The sequence below is a fragment of the Lagopus leucura genome, unplaced genomic scaffold (genome assembly GCF_019238085.1).
Source record: "Lagopus leucura isolate 7727_CA_CO unplaced genomic scaffold, USGS_WTPT01 Super-Scaffold_810, whole genome shotgun sequence".
In the NCBI taxonomy this organism is placed as follows: Eukaryota; Metazoa; Chordata; class Aves; order Galliformes; family Phasianidae; genus Lagopus; species Lagopus leucura.
The window spans coordinates 7,192,248-7,214,667 of NW_024962261.1; the positions used below are offsets into that span (position 1 = coordinate 7,192,248).

The 22,420-nt window shown below is 39.9% G+C and overlaps 1 protein-coding gene across 6 annotated transcripts in view; it reads right to left on the reverse strand.

Moving 5' to 3' along the window:
- FAM172A (family with sequence similarity 172 member A) overlaps positions 1-20,881 on the reverse strand; it is a 257,802-nt gene extending 236,921 nt beyond the window's left edge. Inside the window, exons 1-5 of one of the 6 annotated variants that reach the window (XM_042866181.1) lie at positions 20,404-20,474; positions 8,370-8,423; positions 7,489-7,627; positions 2,973-3,050; positions 401-524 (exon numbers count right to left, since the gene is read on the reverse strand). In XM_042866181.1, the coding sequence (XP_042722115.1) occupies positions 401-506 (106 nt within the window). In that variant the 5' untranslated portion in view covers positions 507-524; positions 2,973-3,050; positions 7,489-7,627; positions 8,370-8,423; positions 20,404-20,474. Of the gene's footprint in view, positions 1-400; positions 525-2,972; positions 3,051-7,488; positions 7,628-8,369; positions 8,424-20,403; positions 20,490-20,814 lie in introns of those variants that run through there. The other 5 variants (XM_042866174.1, XM_042866180.1, XM_042866175.1 and 2 more) reach the window with 5 other exon arrangements.
- Between the last annotated feature and the right edge of the window lie 1,539 nt (positions 20,882-22,420).

A 22,420-nucleotide genomic window follows, 5' to 3' on the forward strand; every position in this document is an offset into this window, starting at 1 on the left:
AGATATAAATGTCCTGAAAATGGTTTCCCTGCTAACATACCACAGTTAAAGGGATTTTTAAAAGCTGTAATATGGATAGTTAATTCTAAAACATAAGTGGCACAAAAATTAAATTATACCTTCCAGAAAATAAGATCACAAAAGTACCAAAGGATAATTATGAAAATTATAAAATTAATGGATTTCTTACTCTGCTACTGCTTACCACAGACCATTATTTTTAAATAATCTTATAAAACTATTGAAAATGGACGTTACACACACAGTCTAATCGTCTCGTCCAGTACTGCAATTTCGAGATTCTAACCCACAGCAAGATCAAAGTACTTTCCATTCCTTAATATTAATAACTGTTTCTGAAAACTCTGTATACGTGAAAAGAAGGCAAAAGTATTCATACCCTTTAATGCAGTAGTCTTTTCTTTTTCATCAGGGACTCCTTGCTGGAGTTGAGCCATCACTACCCAAGCTGTCAGCAGATTTAAAATACTAAAATATAAGTGCATCTATCTTCAAATGACAATCTGAAAACCAACAAGTTAAACATTAACAAATTTGACTTTAAGGGATCTTATTTCTTAACACATATATAAACAGAACTGCACATAAAACAGGACTCGTTTCAAAAACAAAGCTTCCCTGAGTATAAGAACCAGCATATGGAGTAAAATTTAAATAGACTTTTTCCTCTTCTTCAAAATGTATACTGGACAAAGTAGAGTGTCATCACACTATCACAGATTTAGAAGTTTCACAATGTAGTGTAACACAAACTCCTCTATCACGTGGGGTCAAAGATTCAAATTCACAAGAATAAATAACAACTTCGCCCTAATACTGAAGGGACGTTGATTTATTCAACAGTAATTCATTGCAAATTTAAAACAAGATCAGTAAATGATTAGCTTTTTGGAGAAGCACAACACTTGAAAGGCCACAGTAGAAAATACAAACAAAACCAAACATAATTAACAGAACTTCCAAAATCTCTGCAGATTTTTCTACTTCAATTACTTAGATTTAATTATTCGTGCTGTATCTTATAGCTTTCAGTTTTTACTAAAATTATAATAAGGAGTATATAGCTCAAAACCATTATCTCCACTGAAATTTATCCAGTAAATGTCCAGGTACAGACTAGGTGTCAGTATCCACACAAAATGGGCGTCTAAATTTTTTCCTAATGCACAGAAGGCAACCCAGACATTCAAATCTGCAATCCCTTTCATCTTGAATCTGACACCAAGGGAGCAAACCACCAAATCACAACCATTGCTTCTCCCTTTTCAATAAAAAGACTTCTATGCATTGAGTTCTTTTTTCCTTCATCCTTTTAGTTGTTTCATCTGTCAGTCATGAACAATTTGTTTAACTCTTTTCCACAATCTGTACTTCATCATGGGCGAACCTGCATGAACTGCATCCCTGCAGCAACCTGCAACTTTTAAACAAAAAGCAATACGATTTACCCACTGTTCTAATGACTCCCTGAGAGTTGCAACCATAAAGAATTCCAAAATGTTTTTTAAGTAGTTCATTGTAAGAATAGCAGAGAAAAACAAAAACAAAAAAACAACAACAAAAACTTGGTAAGGACAGAGTAGCAGAGGATGAAAGTGTCTTTTCTTCACAGAAATTATTACATTAAACTAGAGAAATATTACCCAAAACATTTTCTTGTAGATTAAGGAATAAAATAACATAAGAAGCTGATAGTTATTAACTAAGGAGATTTTTTTTTTTTTTTAAGTTGCTGTTCAAGACAGTTTAACAATCTATTCTAAAAGTCTGGCCGAGGTTAGACTTTGATGCCTTGCTTGGTGGTTCCAACAAAGCTGCTGTGAAATGAGAATGCACTGTCCAAGTCTCTTATAAACATAATTCTACCAGGAAACTTCTACTTCGACTATGCACTTTAAAAACAATAAAATAAAATGGTACAACTCTACCCGATTAAGTTAAAATGGCCATCTTGTAGCTAACACTTTATCATGCTAGCAGTGACAACACAAGTAATGAATAAAAAGGACAGGAAAGCCACAGCTTTTTTTTTTTTTTTCTATTTTCTGACATATAACATATTCAATATAAATATTAAAATGGCTTGACATTGATTAGCATGCATGGATTTTTTGAACTATGTTTCTCAGATGCTTCCAAGTAGTTCACTGACAAGATGATCAGATAGAATATCTTGCCCATCATCAGTCTGTATATTTGCAGCATAAAAACATATACATTCCAGTTAATCACATCAGAAAACAAACAAAATCACTCCAATTACATTTACTGAAATTGCCAGAAAGTGACAGTGACACTGATTTGTGATAAGTCAGGTGAAAGTTATCCTTCGGTAGTCCTCCTTACAGGACATCTGAAAATTCATAATTGAATATAGTTCAGTTAATGCAGCCACAAGTCACAAACAAGTGTTTAAAAACATGTTATTCACCAGCTTAAGTAATACAGAATTTATCCACACAGATTCACCTTCATAAAATAATCCCCACTAATTACTCTGAAAAATCAATGCAGTGACAAAGAATTTCAGCCATTTTTGTTCTTCCAATATATACCTGGTAACCTATGGAAATCTGGTCACTAAGGAAAGACCAGATAACTTACAGGCTCACTATTAAATTTAGAAGCACCAATTATAAATAAGTAAACCTCAATTTAACTTTGGAATAGAATTTCTAGTTCTTTTTGTCAAAGTAAAAAAAAACTGTTACAGCAGCCACTGGAGGGAGGACTTGATATTAAAATGAGGATGAAACAAGCACACAGAATTTTATGTATTGTTTGCAAAAATTCAATTGAAACACTCACTGATATTAGTTTAAATGACAAACAGAAGAAATTGGATGAGAGGGCTGGATTTCCTTTCTTTCACAAATAGATGTTGAATGAGTTGGAGTCTGATGGTCCAGAAACAAACAGTGGAAACATTACAGAGCTCCCTGAATACTTACTCAGTGCAGCTAATTAGATGATCCCTTTATAAAACATCTTCTATTTGTTTGTTCCAGTAGCTAAGACAAGCACATGACCTAAAGACAACAGTTATTGTTTCCATGAGAACTTACATTATTTTCCAAGTGTCTTGCCTTTGCAATCAAACTTCAGTGATCTATCAGAAAATATATTACACATATTCTTCAACCTCAATGTCTAGCAATACTGAATATCATTTGGCATCATAAATATTTTGGCTTCGCATGAGACAGGAAGCATTTTCACTAGACTCCTATTAATACAACTGGTGGATTCACAAATGATCACTGAGTTTCAAAAACAAAACAGACTTTTGCACATTATGGTAATATGTACACGTATTTCATAATCTTTTTAGTGAAGTAGTACCAGAAACCTGGATCTTGACAGTGCTTGATTTGAAAACGAGCAGTATCAAAGTATATGTTCTACTGTATTCTGACTCTGAAACAAATGCAGATAAATAGATTTTTAGACACTTTTTTTTTTTTTTCCCAGCTAGAAATGCAGCAAAAACCAAACCAAAACAAAACCCACAAAACAAACAAACAACAAACAAAAAACCTAAAACTTTGTATAAGATTTTGCCCTCTACATTAGCGATAGTTGAAATAAAGTCAATGTTTTGTGGTACAAATATTCCATGTAAAGGACATAAATAATTGCAATGCTAACCCATTACAAGTGCACCACAGAAGAAAACACTGGCACTATCAGGAAGCAAAAATCCATATAGTTTATCTGAATATGAGTTACCAGAATGCCTGGTTACAGTGGTTTATTAGAAGACAGCTGAATTAGCCTTGCTTTTTGTAAACCGACATTTTAAGGAAAGGACGAGTAGGGATTAGACTAGTGCAGTGTTCCTGCTGAACCCAGTTTTACTTGAAATAGATATTTGGATGACAGCTGGGTTCTTATTTCTTTCTCTGTACAGGCTCAGAAAAAGCACAAAATACACTTTGTAATCTGTAGTTGGTTTTTTGTTTGTCTAATTCTATTTTATCCCTGCTTATAGGACATGACATTCAACATCAATAACATTGCTTCAATTAATGTTATACTTCACTTTCTTCTACTTATAAAGATCTTATTTTCTTACACGTTTCCCACACTTTAGCTCTGAAGGACAATTATTTCCAATCTGCTTTAGACTAAATGGTTTTGAGTAGGTTCAGCTAAAATGTCAACATCTTGCATATGAAGAAGGTTCAGAAGCAGTATCTTTTACTCAGTTTTGCTGTTAATGAGCAGCTATGGCATCTCCATGTTGCAGAGATCAGAAACTTTGCCAGAGGATCAGTTTAGCATGCAGTGTGCGCCTCTTCCTTCTCCCCTTAGAGCCTGCCCAGATCTGCACAAATAAAACTTGCTTTTTGCACACATTTATTACAGACTTATTAAGACTTATCAGAATTTCCAGAAAATTTACCTATTTGCCTAGAGCACACTCTGTACAGTTGCAGAAAACCAGAGGGAAGACGCACAGGAGGAGAGAAATAAATGTTAGAAGAGCAGGATCTTTTACCACTGGAGTACAAATAAATTGGCAAGAATCCCAATCCCTGAATCTTGGTATATCTTCACATTCTAACAAATGGTGGTGGGATTTGCTGATAAAGTACAAGACTGCAGCTGCCACTAGAGTTTGATTTATTTCCACACGATCTACCTTCTAATGTTATTTACCCCTTAAGCTTAGTAGGCGTTTTACTATGAGCTATATGCATTAATGCACCTATCATGTCAAGCAACATGGCTTCATGGGCTGAAATTCTAATTATTCTAGTTTAACATTCTTGAAATGTTGAAAACGACTTCCATAACCATATGCCTGTAGATCAAATAAACATGTTAAAAGGATACAAAAACAGGAAGCACAGCCTCAACATAGCCTCTGAGAGACTTACATGATGGTCTTATCGTTAACCAGCAAAAGGTTCAAAATGAGCATCTAAGAATTTTCTGCAGCAGCAACATCAAATGCTTAACATGGTACTCTCTAAAGCACTGATCTTCCATATATTTTAAGTGTGTAGAAAACCCCATTTCTTTGGAAGAGGCAGATGGGTAGTGTCTACTGAATCATGCAAGTAATTTTGGAGACAGAAAAAGCAATCCTGCAGCAGAGACACAAGAATGGTGCCTAGGATAATTCTGCTGAAGGAAAGAATGTGCTCTTACACGACTCAATTGCATTCAAACAAAATGTTCTCAGATAATTTCTTCCTGTACTTCTTTCATTTTCTGGGCGTTCAATCCGCTTCAATGCTCAGAACCAGGGATTGCAAGATTCCAGTTTTAAAACTTTGAAGAATCTTCCCTACTTTTTTCAAGCTCAGCATACCAGGTGAGTCTTTGCCACTGAGAAGGGTAACAATTTCATGATCCCTCTTCTACTATCATCTACCACAAAAATGCCACCGAGAATCCTCTACACACAATAGATGATAGGGAAAATTCAAGGAATCTGTGTTGATGAAGAACTACTGCTCTGCAATTAAAGCCTCAAAAAAAATCCGTGTAATACATAGTAATGTTATATGCAGTATAAGATTTGCATTGTGTTGTTCCACAGTACACAGGACTACATATCAAGCAATGGGGACAAATAGAAATGTTGAAGAAACACAAATTTGGCAAACAGTTGTGTGCGAAATGGTCTTTTAATTACAGAATCATATTTTCTCACAGTGTACATTGCAAGGATAAGTAATATTGGCACAATATTACTTCATAATTGCCCTGTGACAGTTTATAAAAAAGAAAACTGTCTTGGATGAATTTTTAAGATGATTGCCTTAGACTGCTGGTTTTAACAGAATTCTGGCTTGAAAGATGGGGTGGAGAATACTGACTCTCAACAGCCTCATCTCTGTACATACTAAGTAGTTAGAGGACAAAGCCAGAATTTTTAATCTTTTTTTTTAATGTCAGCTTCTCTCAAGCAATCCCATGGGTCAGCTGGGAAGGGAAAAAGGCCTCTAAAAACAGAAAAACTCTAAGACTATTAAAAGAGCCTTCTCTTAGGAGAGACACCAAAGTAATTTGCAGGACCACTACAGACAAAGAGGGAGAGACTAGAAAATTCCCGGGAAATCATTTCTGCTTTGGCTACCATCAAAAGCTGCCTAGATATGTATGTATCTAGTACTTTAACTTTTTCTCCCCGTCCCTAACTCTGCTCTTAATAGTTTGACTTTCAAAAGAGCTACGTGCCATTAATTGAAGACTCTTGAAAAGACAAATGACAAAGTAGCTGAAGATCCATTGAACACAGGCTGTTAGCCCAGATCCTAGCACACAGCAAAGTATTTTTAATCCTCGTGAAGACTCTCAGCTGAGAGGGAGCGCAAAAAGAGCCTAGGAAAGAGTAAGGGGTGCCTCCAGCTTTCTGGGACACACCTCTTTATCTCCTCCCAAAAGGTGCACATGCAGAGAATTAACATCACCCAGACTATTCTGCTTCTAACAAAAATACAGCAGTATCTAAGACCAAAGGAAGCTATTCCAAATTAAATCATACACAAAAGAAATAAGCATGTGAGGCTACTGAAGACGTCATTTTATCATCAAAACCCGCTGCCTTGGTATCAGACACCCCAGATTCTCACAGCGTATATACCTCTACTTTGCAGCACTGTCTGCCTCAGTGGATCTACCCTACGGCTCTGCCCACCATTTCTTACACCACAAGAGATTTCTCCCCTTTTTGGCATTTTTCTCAGCTTTAGTAATATTGTACCTCATATTTCTTTGTCTGCTCCTCAACCTTAGAAGCAGCATATATTTTCTGGCCAACTGAACAGAGGAGTACTGCTTCATTTCAACCACCTATCATGCAAAGCAAATAGCCCTGTGAAACACATGAAGTCTACAAATTTGGTTCTGTGGGATTATCACTTACCAGCACCACATTACATTATAAATAAATGATATGAATAATATAAACATATCATTCATTTAGTCCATAATTTAAGAACAACTTCATCTTAAAATTCTGATCAGCAGCTTTCTTTCGCTTTCTACTACAAAATAACAAAAAGGACCAAGATAAAGCAAGGCAAGTAGACATGCATCTTGTATAAACTTCAGAAAAATGTGGAAAAATATTCTACTAATTGCCTACTTTAGTAAGTACAATCAGACTTCTTTAGATAGCCCTGCTATTGCCTTGCCTCCAAGCTTTCTGTATCTGCCCAGAGTCAATCATGGCATCATGGAGCAGAGTGGTTTGGAAAAGATCTCTAGAAATCATCTGCAACAACCTTCTGTCACAAGCATGGCCTATTCATCAGGTAATCCAGCATAATGCCAAGATAAGCCTTCGCTATTTCCAGTAAGGGAGACTCCACTGTTCCTCTGCAGAACTTATTCTAATCTTAAATATTTCCAATAGATTTTCTTGTCCTTACATCCAGATGAAGTTTCCTGTCTCACCATACATCCTTATGAAAAAGAAACTTAAAAAGATAACTTCTTCACCATAAATACCTTCTAGAAATTGGATGACTAAGGACATCATTCCAACTCTTCTCTCTGCTGAACATCCTTGAACCATTCTTCAAATGCCAAGTTCTCTAATCATCCTGGAGGCTACCTGCTATATCTACAATTTCACATCTGTCTTGAACTGAGGAGACAAACAAGATGAAGCACAGAATCATCAAGATTGGAAAAGACCTACAAGACCATCCAGTCCAACCATCCACTATCACCAATAGTTCTCACTAACCCATATCCCTCAACACAAAATCCAATCACTCCTTGAACACCCCCAGGGTCGGTGACTCCACCACCTCCCTGGGCAGCCCATTCCACTGCCTGACCACTCTTACAGAGAAGTAGTATTTCCTAATGTCCAGCCTAAATCTCCCCTGGCGCAGCTTGAAACTATTCCCCCTGGTCCTATCACCAGTTACACAAGAGAAGAGGCCGACCCCCAGCTCACTACAAGCTCCCTTCAGGTAGTTATGAAGTGCAATGAGGTCTCCCCTGAGCCTCCTCTTCTCCAGGCTGAACATTCCCAGCTCCTTCAGCCGCTCCTCATAAGCCCTGTGCTCCAGACCCCTCACCAGCTTTGCTGCCCTTCTTTGAACCCGCTCCAGGGCCTCAATGTCTTTCTTGCAGTGAGGGGCCCAAAACTGGACACAGCACTCGAGGTGCGGCGTCACCAGAGCTGAGTACAGGGGGACAATCACTGCCCTGTTCCTGCTGGCAACAAGGTATACCTGAGGTATGCTCCTACTGGTACAGGAGATTAGTCAATTTGCCCTCATTGCCACAGAGGTACAGTTCTAGCCATGTACAGACAGCTGTCCAAAAGGTTCTCTAGCTCCTTTTAGTAGAGTATATCCTAGTCAGGCATTACGAACCTGTGGTGCTGCTTGGAAATTACACCTGTGCACATTCACAGTGAAGTTGAGCAGCTGTAAGAAATGATTTGTGTTAGCCTCAAGTTTAAACACGCTGTCCTAACAGTAGCCATTCCAAACAAGAGCTAAAAAACTTTACCAATCATTCCAATCAAAAACAATGAAGTTCTTGGCTTATTTTGTGGAAAACATTACATTTTCTAACAGCTTGAATAAACTTTTACTAGGAGGACTGTCTTACTGTAGCCGCAGACTCTGCTGGCAAAGATTAGCCAAGCACTACCAAACTCAGGTGTGTGTTGATGGAAGCAGCAGACAAGCGGAGACTGCAGATGCCACCTAATATAATAAAAAGCATCTCCAAAGATTTCTAGTTTTTGCATGGGAGGTTTTGAGTTTCAGGCCAGATAGAATGATATAACTGATTAGAATTATTTCCTGTTAATGGGAGACTTTGTATTTCCCTCAGCTAACCAATTCTAAGACCAATCACTTGTATTTAAATACAGAGTATCGCACAAAAAGGCATGCAATCTAAATTTTATTAGCTCTTAAATTAACCCACCACTTTCTATGATAGTTTCAAAGGTTACTGTTTTTTGTACTTTGTTTCCAGTCTGAATTAGTAAAGCTTTAGGCTCCGACAGTCACTAGGAATTATGTTTCTCTATATTAAGTCTTTCTCTGCTTGTCTAACTCCACAGGACCAACAGTGGAATCCAGCTTCCCTGGATTTCTGTGCTTCAGTTCTGAAAATCTGACTTGCTTTTTTTTTTTTTTTTTTTTTTTTTTTTTGACTGTGGACATAATTTATCACGTAACTGGATAACAGCAAATAAATTCTTTACTATTTATCATTTTACCACTTTCAAGTTGAAATCAAATTTTACTATGATTGAACATTATTTCCCAAAGATAGTTATTGACTTGCTAGATAGTTCTTATAAATATTTATTGAAGATCACCACTCCTGAAGACTGCTTCTAATTTGAACTTTCTAAGGAAGAAAAGTTCCTAAGTTCCTCATGAAGCAGCTACTTAGCTTACACTGAACAGTCTTTAAGTTTGAACAGGACTTATTTTAAGTAGTTAGCTTACATAATATTAAATTATACTGCAGCAGTAACTGTAATAAAGCAAACCCATAATCTGAATGAAGTTTATTCTGTCATTTAATTATCAATATAATTTTCCATTAATATTCCACTCATTTAATCAAGTTGTGACAGTCTAATTTGTTATTGTCTTCATTGACCTATCTTCTATCAAGCACTGACACACCAGCACTTCCCTCATCTTCCAGTATTTCTTAATCGTTCCAAGTATTATTTAAAATGAGTAACAATAGACAAAGAACTTCCTTTAATACATCTTTTATCATTCTTTGGGTCAACTTTAATAAGTAATCAGCCCCAAAAATTACAATAACTAACAACGAAAATGAAGTGCCACAGAAAATAGAGGACACTCAAATTGTTAGCAAATTCAGACTGAGACTAGATGATTATTCAGAAGGAATACTGCAGTTAAACTTATCTTATTCATTTGAATACTGCAATAGCCTAAAAATGTAACTGCTACAACAGAGTTTATCAATGCAATTATAGTAATTACAGGATTTAAGTAAATAATCCGTTGCCCTATTCTGTTTTTATACCTCCCTAAGACCACGTGGATAATACATAAACCTCACAAATCATGTGAAAAAACTACATGCATAACTAAGGCCTGTCCATATTAAGGCACTTATTTTTCTGTCCACCCTACAGCAGCTGACCACACTGCTTCCTAAAACGACACGGAAATGAATGCAAGAAAAGCACAGATACATTATATAGTGTACTGCATGGAAAAATATGAACCATCATCAGTTTCATCCACTGTAACAAGGGACTTCTGTAAAATATACTACCAACTTTCTCACATAACAGATGAATTTTAAGAAAGTCTCCAAGATATTGAAATAATACTATCTTTAAAAGCATTCTTACATAAGAGAATTAGTTTAAAAATGAAGCAGGACAAGGAAAAATGAATCTGTAAAGAAAACTTACAGCAAGGGAAAAAGTTTGCAACAATCCACATTATAACATGCATAGACAGAGTTCATTTATTTTTCTGCAGAGGCTTGTATGATGCTATGCTTTGGTTTTGTGACAAAGACAGCAGAGAGAGCGCACCGAAGTTGCTGAGCAGCTCTGCACAGAGCCAAGTGCTTCTCTGTTTCTCACAATACCAAGATAACAAGGAGCTAGTAGTGCAACAGGAGCTGGAGGGACACAGAATGAGGACAGTTGACCAAAGGGATGTTTCATACTACATGGCACTGTGCTCAGCAATAAAAGGTGGAGAAAAGAAGGAAGAAATGGGGGACATAGAGCCATGATTTTTGTCTGATCAAGAAACTGTTAGGCAAATGAGCCCTGCTTGTTTAGAAATGGCTGAACATCTGCCTTCCAGTGTGGAAGTAGCAAACAGATTCCTTGTTCTCCTGGAGTTCCATGTGTGGCTTTTCCTTTACCTGGTAATCTGTCTTTACCTCAAAACTAATGCAGCAGATGTAAAATATGTCCCAGCTAGACATCTATCTAGCTATCGTGACAATTAGTAATCAAGTTATGACAGTGTGCTCCCACTCTGCTCCCAACATCCTCCTTCAGCCTCAATATCACATACAAGATCTTATTCTTGTGGACAAATGGGCATGTGCTAGATACTACGAGTCTAGCACCTTACTCACGAAAGCGGAGCAGCCCAAAAGCCCCCAGAGCTCTCCATTACAGGATCCCCCTTGAGTAGGGACGTCTCTTGAGGTTACTCCTGTAGAGAATCCCTTACACCTGTGGAGATGCCTTGCTGATGCAGACACTCGACAAGTGACTATTAAACTTGGCCAGTTTTTCTAAGATTGTATCTTTGATTGTGTACATGTAATCTTGCAGACATAAAACCACTGACCAAGCCTGGGACAAGGTGTGGATTCAGCTGCACTTAGGCTCCTGACCTCTGTAGTTCAAGATCTCTAGAAAGCAAAAGAGAAGCTCGTAATTCAACAGAACGGCCTCCTGCATGTTTAACCCTGTGTTGCTAATACCAAGTGTATCCAACCATTCTGAATCCTCTTAAGTCACTGTCCACTTTGTTAAATCGCTGTATCAGTAAATACATTCCTGCTTCCCTCTTAGGAGTGATGCAAACAGTGTAGTCATTTCCATCTGTGACAGAACTTCAAATTAAATGGAAAGCAATTACCAAAATAAGCCTATACCTAAAAATGGCTCAATTTTGAAATATTTCTCAATCTTGCAGGAGACATTTCAGGCAAACGTTTCGGTTTCACTGGACAGATCTTTTGGACAACAGTCTAAAGCGTCATGAAACATAATTTATTTTGCGGCAAGCTGCTTCAACTTGGAAAGAGGAAATTCCACAATTTAGAAGAGAGCAGGAAACTCTTTTTAGGCTGTATATATAAGGTCGCTCAAAATTTCAAATGAGACCTCAATAAGTCAATTAGTGAAAATGATCCTGGCACAGAATCATAAAATCATAGAATTGCAAGGTTGGAAATGACCTGCAAGATCATCTAGTCCAACCATCCTCCCACTACCATTGCTACCACAAGTCTCTAAACCATATAGCATAGCTAACAACATCTTGGGCTACCTTAGAAAAACAGCGCCAGCAGCTCTGAGTTCCCCAGTAGAACAGACATGAGTATACCCTTAGGGAGTCCAGTGAAGGGTTTCAAAGAGCAACCCTTTGCAACCCTGCAAAGAGCATTTGAAGTCTTTGAAGAGGCTGAGAGTTGCAACTGTCCATCCTGGAGGAGGCTTGGTACAAAAAAGGTGAGGAGAAGTATTATCAGTGCCTATTAAATGCCTGAAGGGAGAGTAAAGACTACTAAGGTGGAAACTTCCTAGTGGTGTTCAGTGAGAGGACAACAGAAAATAGGCATAAATTGAATGTCAACAAATTCCATCTGAACCTAAGAAAAACTTCTTACTCTTAAAGTGGTAACACTGGAACAGGGTGCCCAGACAGCAACTGTCTCTGATCTTGGAAATGACCATAACTTTCAGAACAGTCCAGCTCTCAGTGACATTACAAAGGGTAAAGAAGTGATGCTAGACAAAGCGCATGATCGTACATTTACAAATATACATTTAAACACATATTAGTTGCCACTCACAACAGCAATGAACAGCTTTAAACATGAGATATGAAAATCATTACAAGCATCACATGTGAGAATTAGAGTTTGTAGGTTAAGAGGTTTTACTTTTTTGCGCTGTAAGGCTTTTAATTGTAATTCTTCAATTTGTGTGAAATAGCTGAAATGAAATGCCATCATGAAACTGTCAAAACCACTAAGACCACAGCCATGGCAAATGTGAAATCTGACAATACCAGATGTTACTCATTCTATCGGTAATCATTCTTTTAGGTTCATTAAGAGGCCTTCAAGCTGGATAAAATCATTATGTAGATGCATGGAACCTTAAAAACTGTCTACACTGTCTTTCCATAGATGGCAACACAAGATAAATATGTACGTCATCATTACCACTGACACTCTGGAAACAGTAAATTCTGTAAGTACCTGGAAATATCAAAACTCAGATTGTTCATGTGCATTTAGTTCAGCTCCCATGCACTCCAATTTTACACACACACACACACAAAAAAAAAAAAACATGAAGAAAATCAAAGCAGGGACATGTCTGGAGAACAAGCCTTGTGACTGGCAGAGGGAACAGGTGTTATTTAGCCTACAGAAAAGGAGGAGTTAGGAAGGGGGGCTGGGGAAACTCTGTAACTCTCCATAACAGTCCTGTCTGTCATGATGTTTCAGGAGGGTAGTTTTCCTAATTTGAACGTCTTTTGTCACAACCCTTTAGCTCCTGATTATCAACAGTTTGGAAATCGATGACCTTTGTATATGCCCTTTAGCAACCCTTTCCATACTTGCAGACTGTAATCATGCCTTTATTATTCCCCTGGAGTATAAAGAAATAATGTATTTTCCCCTAAAAGACTTTCTCACAGGCTTAAACTCCTTAAATGAGATACCTCATACTGATCAAGTACAAGCAATGTGCAGAAGAATGAAATCATCATGACATTTTCAAATACGTAACTTTTAACCAAATACCCCAGAATGATTATTCTTTTTGCAACAGCATGTTACTGACTCATGTTCAGACTATGAATCATCTCAAATAAAAAAAATATTTTATCTGTAATTATTGCAATTTAGCACTTATAGAGGGAACTATCTAGCCTAAGCATGCTCCTTTGCATTTGTTTCTTCCTACTGTATTATTTCTTCCATGCTATTTTTCTAATTTCTCTAAGCCATTTGAAATTCTGAAGTTACTCTTCACTTGGCCTGCTACTGTATGCAAAGTAATAAATGTACTCTTTCTGTCATTATCATCCAAGTAATTAGAAAAGACACTTTTTTTCTTGCAACGCCTCTTCTGCCTTTTTGAGCACACAGAATGAAGATGCTCACTTGGTACACAGCTGTTTAGTTTCTCATTCGACCTTCCTCTGCCAAGCTTCAAGAATAACGTTTCTACCATACTCAGTTCATCCTCCCCCATATTTTACTGCCTTTCAACCATTCTCTTCTGTTTTTCATATAAGTTCCCAGTTCCACTTGGCCTTAGTTCACCCTGACAGCTCCAGCTATCAATCCATTCCCTTCCTTCCTAAGTTATCCTCATTTGCCCTTTCACATCAAGAGCTTGAACAGAGATATGGCCAACTTAACAACCTGTTCCAATTCTCCTCCTGATCCCTCCCATCACCTAGAATCATTCATGCTGCAGAAGGAACAGGGGACTACAAAAGCCCCCAGAGGTTTTCCAGAAACCCAGCTCCCTGCTGTCCACTTCCACTGGTCACTCTCATCCCAAGAAAAACTGTTACTTGTTCCATGCTGCAGTTGCACAAGTCCAAACAACTAAAAGGGCACAGCAGTTGTTGTACTGGTAGAATCACTGTTAGTTTTTACATACTGAAACTGAACTGGATGTCCCTCCCCTTACACAAAAATAGACCTTGCTAAATTTGCTATTCAAAGAACAAAGGCTCTATACCACACAACCACATACCTGGAAAGGGACCCCTGGAGGTCAGCTTGCTTACTGAAGGAAAGATGTATTAGAATAGGATGCCTGGGCACTTCTCCATCCAAGTTCTGAATGTTTTCAAGGATGGCAGTTCCATAACATCTTTGGGCAACATCCCTATGCTTAACTATAATCAGAGGAAACTTACTGACCACTCTTTCCCATAAAGTAAAACACTGCAGTTTATCTGCTACTCTGCATTGCAATGAAAAGTGAAGTTTAGAACAACCAACGAAAACAAAGATATTAAGTTATCCACACCACAACCTTCTTACAAAAAAACAGATACTTTAATCCTGGCCATATCTATCAACCTTTCTTATACTCCTATTAGTAGTACTCTCTGAACATAACAGTCATCTAGAATTTTTTTAAACAAAATGTTATTTTAAATGTTTCCTATGGTAATTGCTAAGCCAGCAAAATCTGAGCTTCTCAGAGGAATGCCAGCTTTGAAAAATTCAGTTCCCCTATAATGTACCAATGCCCAATAATGTACCTATAAAGACAGTACCAACCAGATACTGACATTTGCTCTCTCAGAGCAACAAAACGCAGGCATGGATTGGTATCATTAAGGAACTGGACTTCCCATCTTAGCATTACTCCATTCCTCCCAGGCTCCCTTCCCTGGACCAACTACCCACATAGGCAGTGGCTTCAACTTCTTGTTATTTTGGTTTGGTCCTCTACAGTTGCTCCTTAAGAACTTATCCTAATTTTTCTTACTACTCAAATATTCAGTAGAAAGAAAAACGATTGTGAATTGTGAAGTGGCACGATTCACATGAATGTAATGCAGGGTACGCAGCCTATTTAGTCAGAGCAAAAACGGGGCTCATATGGCATTGTAAACCAAAAATGTCTGTGTCTATTTCCAAGTTGCTGACAACTAGAAATTACATCTTAACATATAAAGCACAAGTGAAGATCTAGCTGCAGATTTGAAATCTCACATGGCAGGATGGTTATGCATCTGCTGCATCTTGTTGGAAATAAAGTTTCATTATCACAGTGGACTTAAGACCAAGTGACATAACCTGGAGCTCTCATGCTGCCATTATCAGAACACGTCTAAAATTTCTAAAAAAAAAAAAAAAAAAAAAAAAAATTGAGGACAAGTTCTTATGCTGAGAAATATTAAATCCAACCCAAGAGAAAGCCGTGTTCGACTTCATCCGGACATAACAAGTACCCCACTGTGTCATAGAGAACAAATGTAGAACAAAGACAGCTCCTGCCCCCAGGACTTAGAATCAAAGGTCCATATTACCAAACACATTTTTGCAAAACGACTTAAGCAGTCCCACCCCCTACGCATGCCACCATCTCAACTGTGCTGACAGAACTGTTTGTAGCAATGCACCATGAACCAACTCAGGAATCAGATCTGAGTAAAACCAGAACAGGGAGCTGTTCAGAGTGAAAACTTCCTTTATTTCTTTTCATCCTTTTTCTTTTTTTTCCTTCTCCTTTCAATTATCAACTTCCAGGTTCAGTTCATTATCTGGTAAAACTGAGGAAAGGAGGACAGAAAATGACAGGAAAATTTAACTGCTCTACTAGAACTTTGAAAGACAGTTTGAACATGGGCAAGTAGGAAATGCAGACAGCCAAAGGGAAAAAAAAAAAAAAAAAGATGCATATCACTATGATAATCAGTTTTTCCTTCCTTTAAATTTCAAATCCTCTTGCTTCAAAATGTAAGCATTTGAATTAACAAGATGCCTCCATTATTTTTTGTCTCACTGACTATAATGTATCAAATATGAGTCTGCAATACAAACAGCTTTATTGATTTTGATGTCTCTACTTGCTCTCTCACTGGTTGGATGTGGACAACTACATTTATATGGTCTCATAAATTGGTAGATGAATATCAGCTTAAAATGTATTGGATAAAGGCAACACTGGAATATTCCAAAGTTTGATCCAGGCGAGTTCCACAAACACAGAGGAACAGAAAGTACACTGTGTGCAAGTTAGTCAGACTTGAGCCAACACGAGGCTGAAGGTACATCTCTTTTTAAAAATATCTCCAGTTTTGTTTTTAACTATGGTGACAGTTTCTACTTAAATCTGATACTCTTAATCAAGACCAGCAAGTATGCTCTACAGGATGAATTACAGGCTTATTGTTGGAAACAACAACAAAATCCTAGATGCTGCCAAATTTGTTTGCTTATACTCAGGACAAGAAAGAAAAAAAGCAAAGAGTGAATACGGCTCAGATAAACAAGACAACTGAGATTTGGATGGAATTTATGCTCATGGTGCAATACATAAATATGATATTCACTCAAATGTGAATTTCAAGTCTTTGTGAATCCAGGCTCACATAAGTTTAAAAGAGACTACAACCAACCACATTATCTGTTGCATTTGATCTTCAACACAACATTCAAGCCAGCCTGGAGTGTAATTGGTACACTGACAACACAGTCAATCAGAATCATCCTGTTCATCTTCTCAGACAAATAGTCTTTACTTAAAAAAAAAAACAACAAAACAAACAGGATAGTTTTCCTTCCAGCACAGAGGTCAGATGACAACTGTAAAGTACAACAGAACTGCTAGCTTCCAGCATGTATCAAAAATAAAACAACGAGGTCTACTATGCCTTCTTCCTAAGACAAAAAAAACTTCAAGCAAGATAAGGAAGAGGAGAATCCGGTATTTGCAACCTTATTTGCTAAAAGAAAAGTTTCCTAAATTTATTCCAGCAGTAAACATACATTGATTTGTGTAATAATACAGTTTTTGAAAGAACGCTTACTTTATGTCAGTATTAAAAATCACAACTTACAACATTAAAATGTCTACATAGTAGAGTTAACACAGACTGCTGCCTTTCTGTATCTGCTGGGCAACAGAAAGCTGAAAGACTTAGAAACCAAAGTGACTACAAAGCCTAAAATTAGCTTAATCAGCTCTATGTAGTGCATCTTTTCTCTGCTGGATACCAACTAAAGAGAATATTCATTGAAGTACTGGGGAGGTTTCAACAAGCAGGACCTTAATATGGCTGAAATCCCCTTCAGGAGGGTGCAACAGGAGCAAAAGCTGTGACATCACAACAGTGCAAACCCACAAAGCAGGTCACAATTCTAACTAGCAGCATCATCAATAATTGACTCACACTAGCAGAGAGCTTAAGAAACTGGTAAGGGGGCTGATTCCCACAGTCAGCTCACATAGAAGGTAACTGGGCTGCAGGTTCACCATCTGCTGAAGCCCTCTGGGCAAATGGTCCTTTACTTCTTCCTTCTCCCAGCCCCTCCTACATCCTTTGAGATGAAGGCACCCAACAGTGCTGTGAGCAAGCTGATGCAACTGGAAAGCAGCATTTTATTTGTGAAGTTCTGTGCTTGCTGGATTTGCTTCCTGACCAAGAGTCCTCACTCCAGTCAAAAAAATAAAATAAAAATTACATAAATACATATGATGCACATTCTAACCACAATGCTTTGAAACACTGAAAAAAATCCATGCAAAATAACCATTTTTACAGATTAAATTCTACTTCAAGAATCTCACTGAGTACAGATCCATGAAACATATCCAAAGACTTGTAGGCATATGTACAATCACAGTTACAAAGACAAACACCTCTTGAAAGATGGAATAAAAATCATAGGGCAGCATCAAGTTTCGTAAGCAGATGTCTTCATGTCCACGGTTAAATAATTTGTTTCAGTAAGTGAGGAAAAAAAATTTTAAGAGATATGCATCATGCATACTTTACTTCAAAGAATTCCAGGAATCTATTGTAAACACAAAAAACTCCACAGTCATCACAGTACATTGCTCCCCAAAGGAACAGCGGGTCAAATTCAAAGTACCAGCAATAGATTCTCATTCAGAACTTTTTCTATAGAGGCCAGAATGGACAAAACCTCCAAAACCTCAGAGCTCTGTCTTCAAGGGTAAAGAAAAAAAACAACTTAGTTTGTGAAACTTAAAGGATGAAAGACCAAAACATAACTCCCTACTGAGTGATTACAAGGAGAAGCTTTCCCAAACATTAGCTAACTACGAGACAAAAGACAGCTCAGTAAAGAGTCAACTAACAAATTAACATACAGTCGTAATTGGCCATAACCATTGAAAAAGCAATTTGAAGAAAAAAGGCAAAATCCAGACTCTGGTGAGAAAGCTGCAATAATTAAAGGTATTTTGGTAAGGCAGCCACCACTCACAGCATGTACTATGCTTCTGATATGATGATGCCCATCTGCCTCCAGCTGCTCCGTATCGCTGGACTGCTGGAAGTTTTCACCTCATTCCTACGCCTACCAGCACCAGCTAACCTACTTCAGACAAAAAGTGTCAGGTCAATTCAAGCACTATATCACACCCATGTTAATCCACTGTGTTTGGGCAGGGGCACATCAGAGAGCAAGATGAGGGCACAAGAGGACATGCCACAGCCACCAGGTAACTGCAGCATTGCACCAGGCTGCCCAACAGAACACCAGTGTTGTAAAGCTAAGATTTTCGCTATCTGTACATTACAGCGTATTAACCTTTTTTTACGTGATTTATATAAAACACTCAATTGTAATATTTTTCTGGCTTTCTCTAACCAACACAATCAGACAGCTTTGCTGTGGGTAGCACAAGTGAGCACAAGGTGTCTACCTTTCTGTTATTGTGAGGGCAAATACTGACACAGCCCTTCTCTCTGTCACCATTTTTCTGTGTACAGTTGAGACCAGTGACACTGAGCTGTCTTCCAGCTGCTGTTGATTTTCTAACACACCTTTCACCAACCACATGTGTTGTGCCCAAGGCTTGTTAAACTTACCATCTTATCCAAAAAACATTGCACAGAAATGCAGTAAAGTGTATGCTTAGCTTTTTGAGGACACGTCAATTTGGCTTACATGCGATTGAACAGCTGGGCTCATGCAGCACTGTGGTTAAGAGTTAAAAATCTGAAAGGTAAGGAGGAAATCCAACATTTCTTCAACAGGCACTATATGCATCTGTTGTGATACGCAACATCTTTCGTAACAACAAACTCTGAGTTACCTAAATGCCAAACCACAATTTCACAACAGTGGTCATTTAAAATAAAAGCTACCTCTTTAAGTTTCATAGTCATAAAGATTGAAGAAGATTGTGTAGTTCATCCCCAACCCAACTTCACCATGTCCACTGACCACATCCCTCAGTGCCATAACCACACATTTCTTCAACACCTCCAAGCATGGAGACTCCACCGCCTCCCTGGGCAACCTGTACCACTGCATCATTACTTAAGCAAAGAAAACCTCCCAACTACCCAACCCAAATCTCTCCTGGCGCAAGTTGCGGCCATTCTGTCTCATCCTATCACTGCTACCCAGTAGAACAGGCCAACCCCCACCTCATCACAGCCTCCTGTCTGGTCACTGAAAAGAGCAATGAGGTCTCCCCTGAACCTCCTCTGCTCCAGACTGAACAATCCCAGCTCCCTAGCTGCTCTCCATAAGACTTGTGCTGCAGACCCCTCACAGCTTCTCTGCCTTTCTCTGAACATCCTCCAGCGTGTCAATGCCTTTCTTTCTGTGAGGGGCCCAAAACTGAGGACAGACCTAGAGGTGCGGCCTTGCCAGTGCCAAGTACAGGGGGGAATTTAAGTCTGTACAACTCAGAAATGACAGAGACTTGGTGAAGGTTCCCAAGGTGCCCAGCCAACTCTATGAAACCTCCAAACAGAAAGAAGTTCTTAGCTTCACAGTGCCAGGAGAACAAAGCCCTGAGGGGAAGTGAGCACTTGGGCCTGGCTTTGCAGTGGGTCAGAAGAGCAGAGTTCACCCAGGGACTTTCTCCTGTTGGCAACTGCAAGGAAAAATTGCAAAAGGTACAAGAGAGAAAGCTGTTGTAAAGAGGGAGAGCACCAAGACTACCAGAAGCTTGCGGTGATGTTTATCGTTCATTCCGGACAAAAAGACGTCCCGTGCGGTGTGGCAGGGGCTCGTTCCGGGCTGCCCAGTCCGCTCTCGGGGACCAGCCCAGCAGCCGCGGGCCTGCTGAGCAGCGAGCCCGGGCCGCTCGGCACGGGCGCTGCTCCCGCCCGCTGCCAGCGGCGCCCCACGGCCGCACACCGCGCCGTGGAAGTACGGGCAGCCCGACCGCCGCGGCCGCTCCCGCCTTCCACCGCGCGGCGAGCCGGCAGCCCAGGCCCGGCAGCTTAGGCGTGAGGCGGCCGCGCGGCACGGGCCCGCTCCTCCCGTCAGCGTGGCGGCCCCGCGAGGCCGGCGGCAGGGCCGAGACCGCTCGCGCCCCCTCCCGCCCCGGGGCCGGGCCGCAGCACGTACCTGGCGCCCGTTGCTGGCGGGGCGGGGCGGGGCAGGAGCGGCGCCGTCAGCGGGAGGCGCGCGATACCGTCGCCGCGCGCGCCGCCCGCCCTTCTCCTCCCTCCCGCTCCGCTTCCGGCATCTGCGCGCCGTGACGTCAGCACCGGGGGGCGCTGCGGGAAAGCCGGAAGCGGAGCGGCAGCAGCGGCGTGTGGGGTTGGGGCGTCGGGCGGGCGTGGGAAGCGCGGCGCCAGGAGCGCTCGGCGTGCTATCCGCCGCTTGTAAGAGCGAATTGCGGCGTAGAGCTAAGTCAGTGCACAGCGCTTGGGCGTTCGCACGTATTCTTGTACGCCACAGACGTAGGGCCACAGAATATCGCGAGTTGGAGGTCATGGATAACTACTAGGCGTTTCCAGTGCCTTGGTGTGGCTTAGCCAGAGAACGTGCATCTAGCCCCCACCGTCCTGCTACCCCAGGCCTATTAGAAAGCTGGGGCTCCGTTCAGCCCGGAGAAGGCTCCAGGGAGACCCGAGAGCAGCATTTCAGTGCTAAAACGGGGGAAGGAAGGGGATGGGCTCTTTGGCAGAGTCTGTTGGGAGAGGATAAAGGTATCAGCGGTTTTGGGCCAGTTCAGCCTGGTTCTGTGACTAAATGTAGCACAGATACACACCAGGAGTGGGGGAAAAGGGAAAAAGAAAGGTAGGGAGATGGGCCTAAGCGCAAAATGGTGGCAACGAGCTGAGAGAGAAAACTAATTTACTAAATATGATACCGAAATGCAAGGTAGCACAATATAATACAATATAGTTGGAACTGAAGCTAGTAAATCAAATAAAATGAGAGAGTCTAAAAAACCAAAGGCCTTACGCAAATGCTGAAGGCAAGATGGCTAGGAAGAACACACTTCAGAGGTAAGCAGTAAAAGAACGGGCAATCTCTTGACTCGTGGGGAGTTTTATCTTTCCCTCTAAACAGAAACCAGAAACAGAACAGTGAAAGTCTTGAGGGAGATGAAGTTCTTCTTTCCTTCTGAGAAATGTATACCCAAAACTATCGACAATCTACTGGTGTATGAACTCTTCAACTCCCAGTGTATGATGTTGTGATGTGGAGTACTGATACAAAAAAAAAAAAATAATCATAAAACCATGACTAAGGGGAAGTGATTTCAAACTAAAAGAGAAATGATTTATATAGTATATAAGGAAGAAAGTTTTTACAGTCAAGGTGGTGAGGAACTGGCACAGATTACCCAGAGAGCTGGTGGAAGCCCCATCCCTGGATGTAATCAAGGCCAGGCTGGACGGAGCTCTGAGCACCTGATGGAGCTCTGAGCACCTGATGGAGCTGTAGGTGTCCCTGTTCATTGCAGGGGAGTTAGACTAGATGACCTTTAATCGTCTCCTCCAACTCAAATGATTCTATGATACTATGATTTGGTAACATAGTATGAGATATTCCTTCTGTCATCTAATGGAGTCTCCAGTCTTGGAGATGGTCTTGCCAGCATAATCCAGGAATGAAACTTGCCAACCTGAATGTCAGGTTAGAAAGTTGACATTGCTTTATTACAGCAATGGGTGTGTGAGGGATCACTCCTAGCATGCATGCATATAACCTGAAGCAC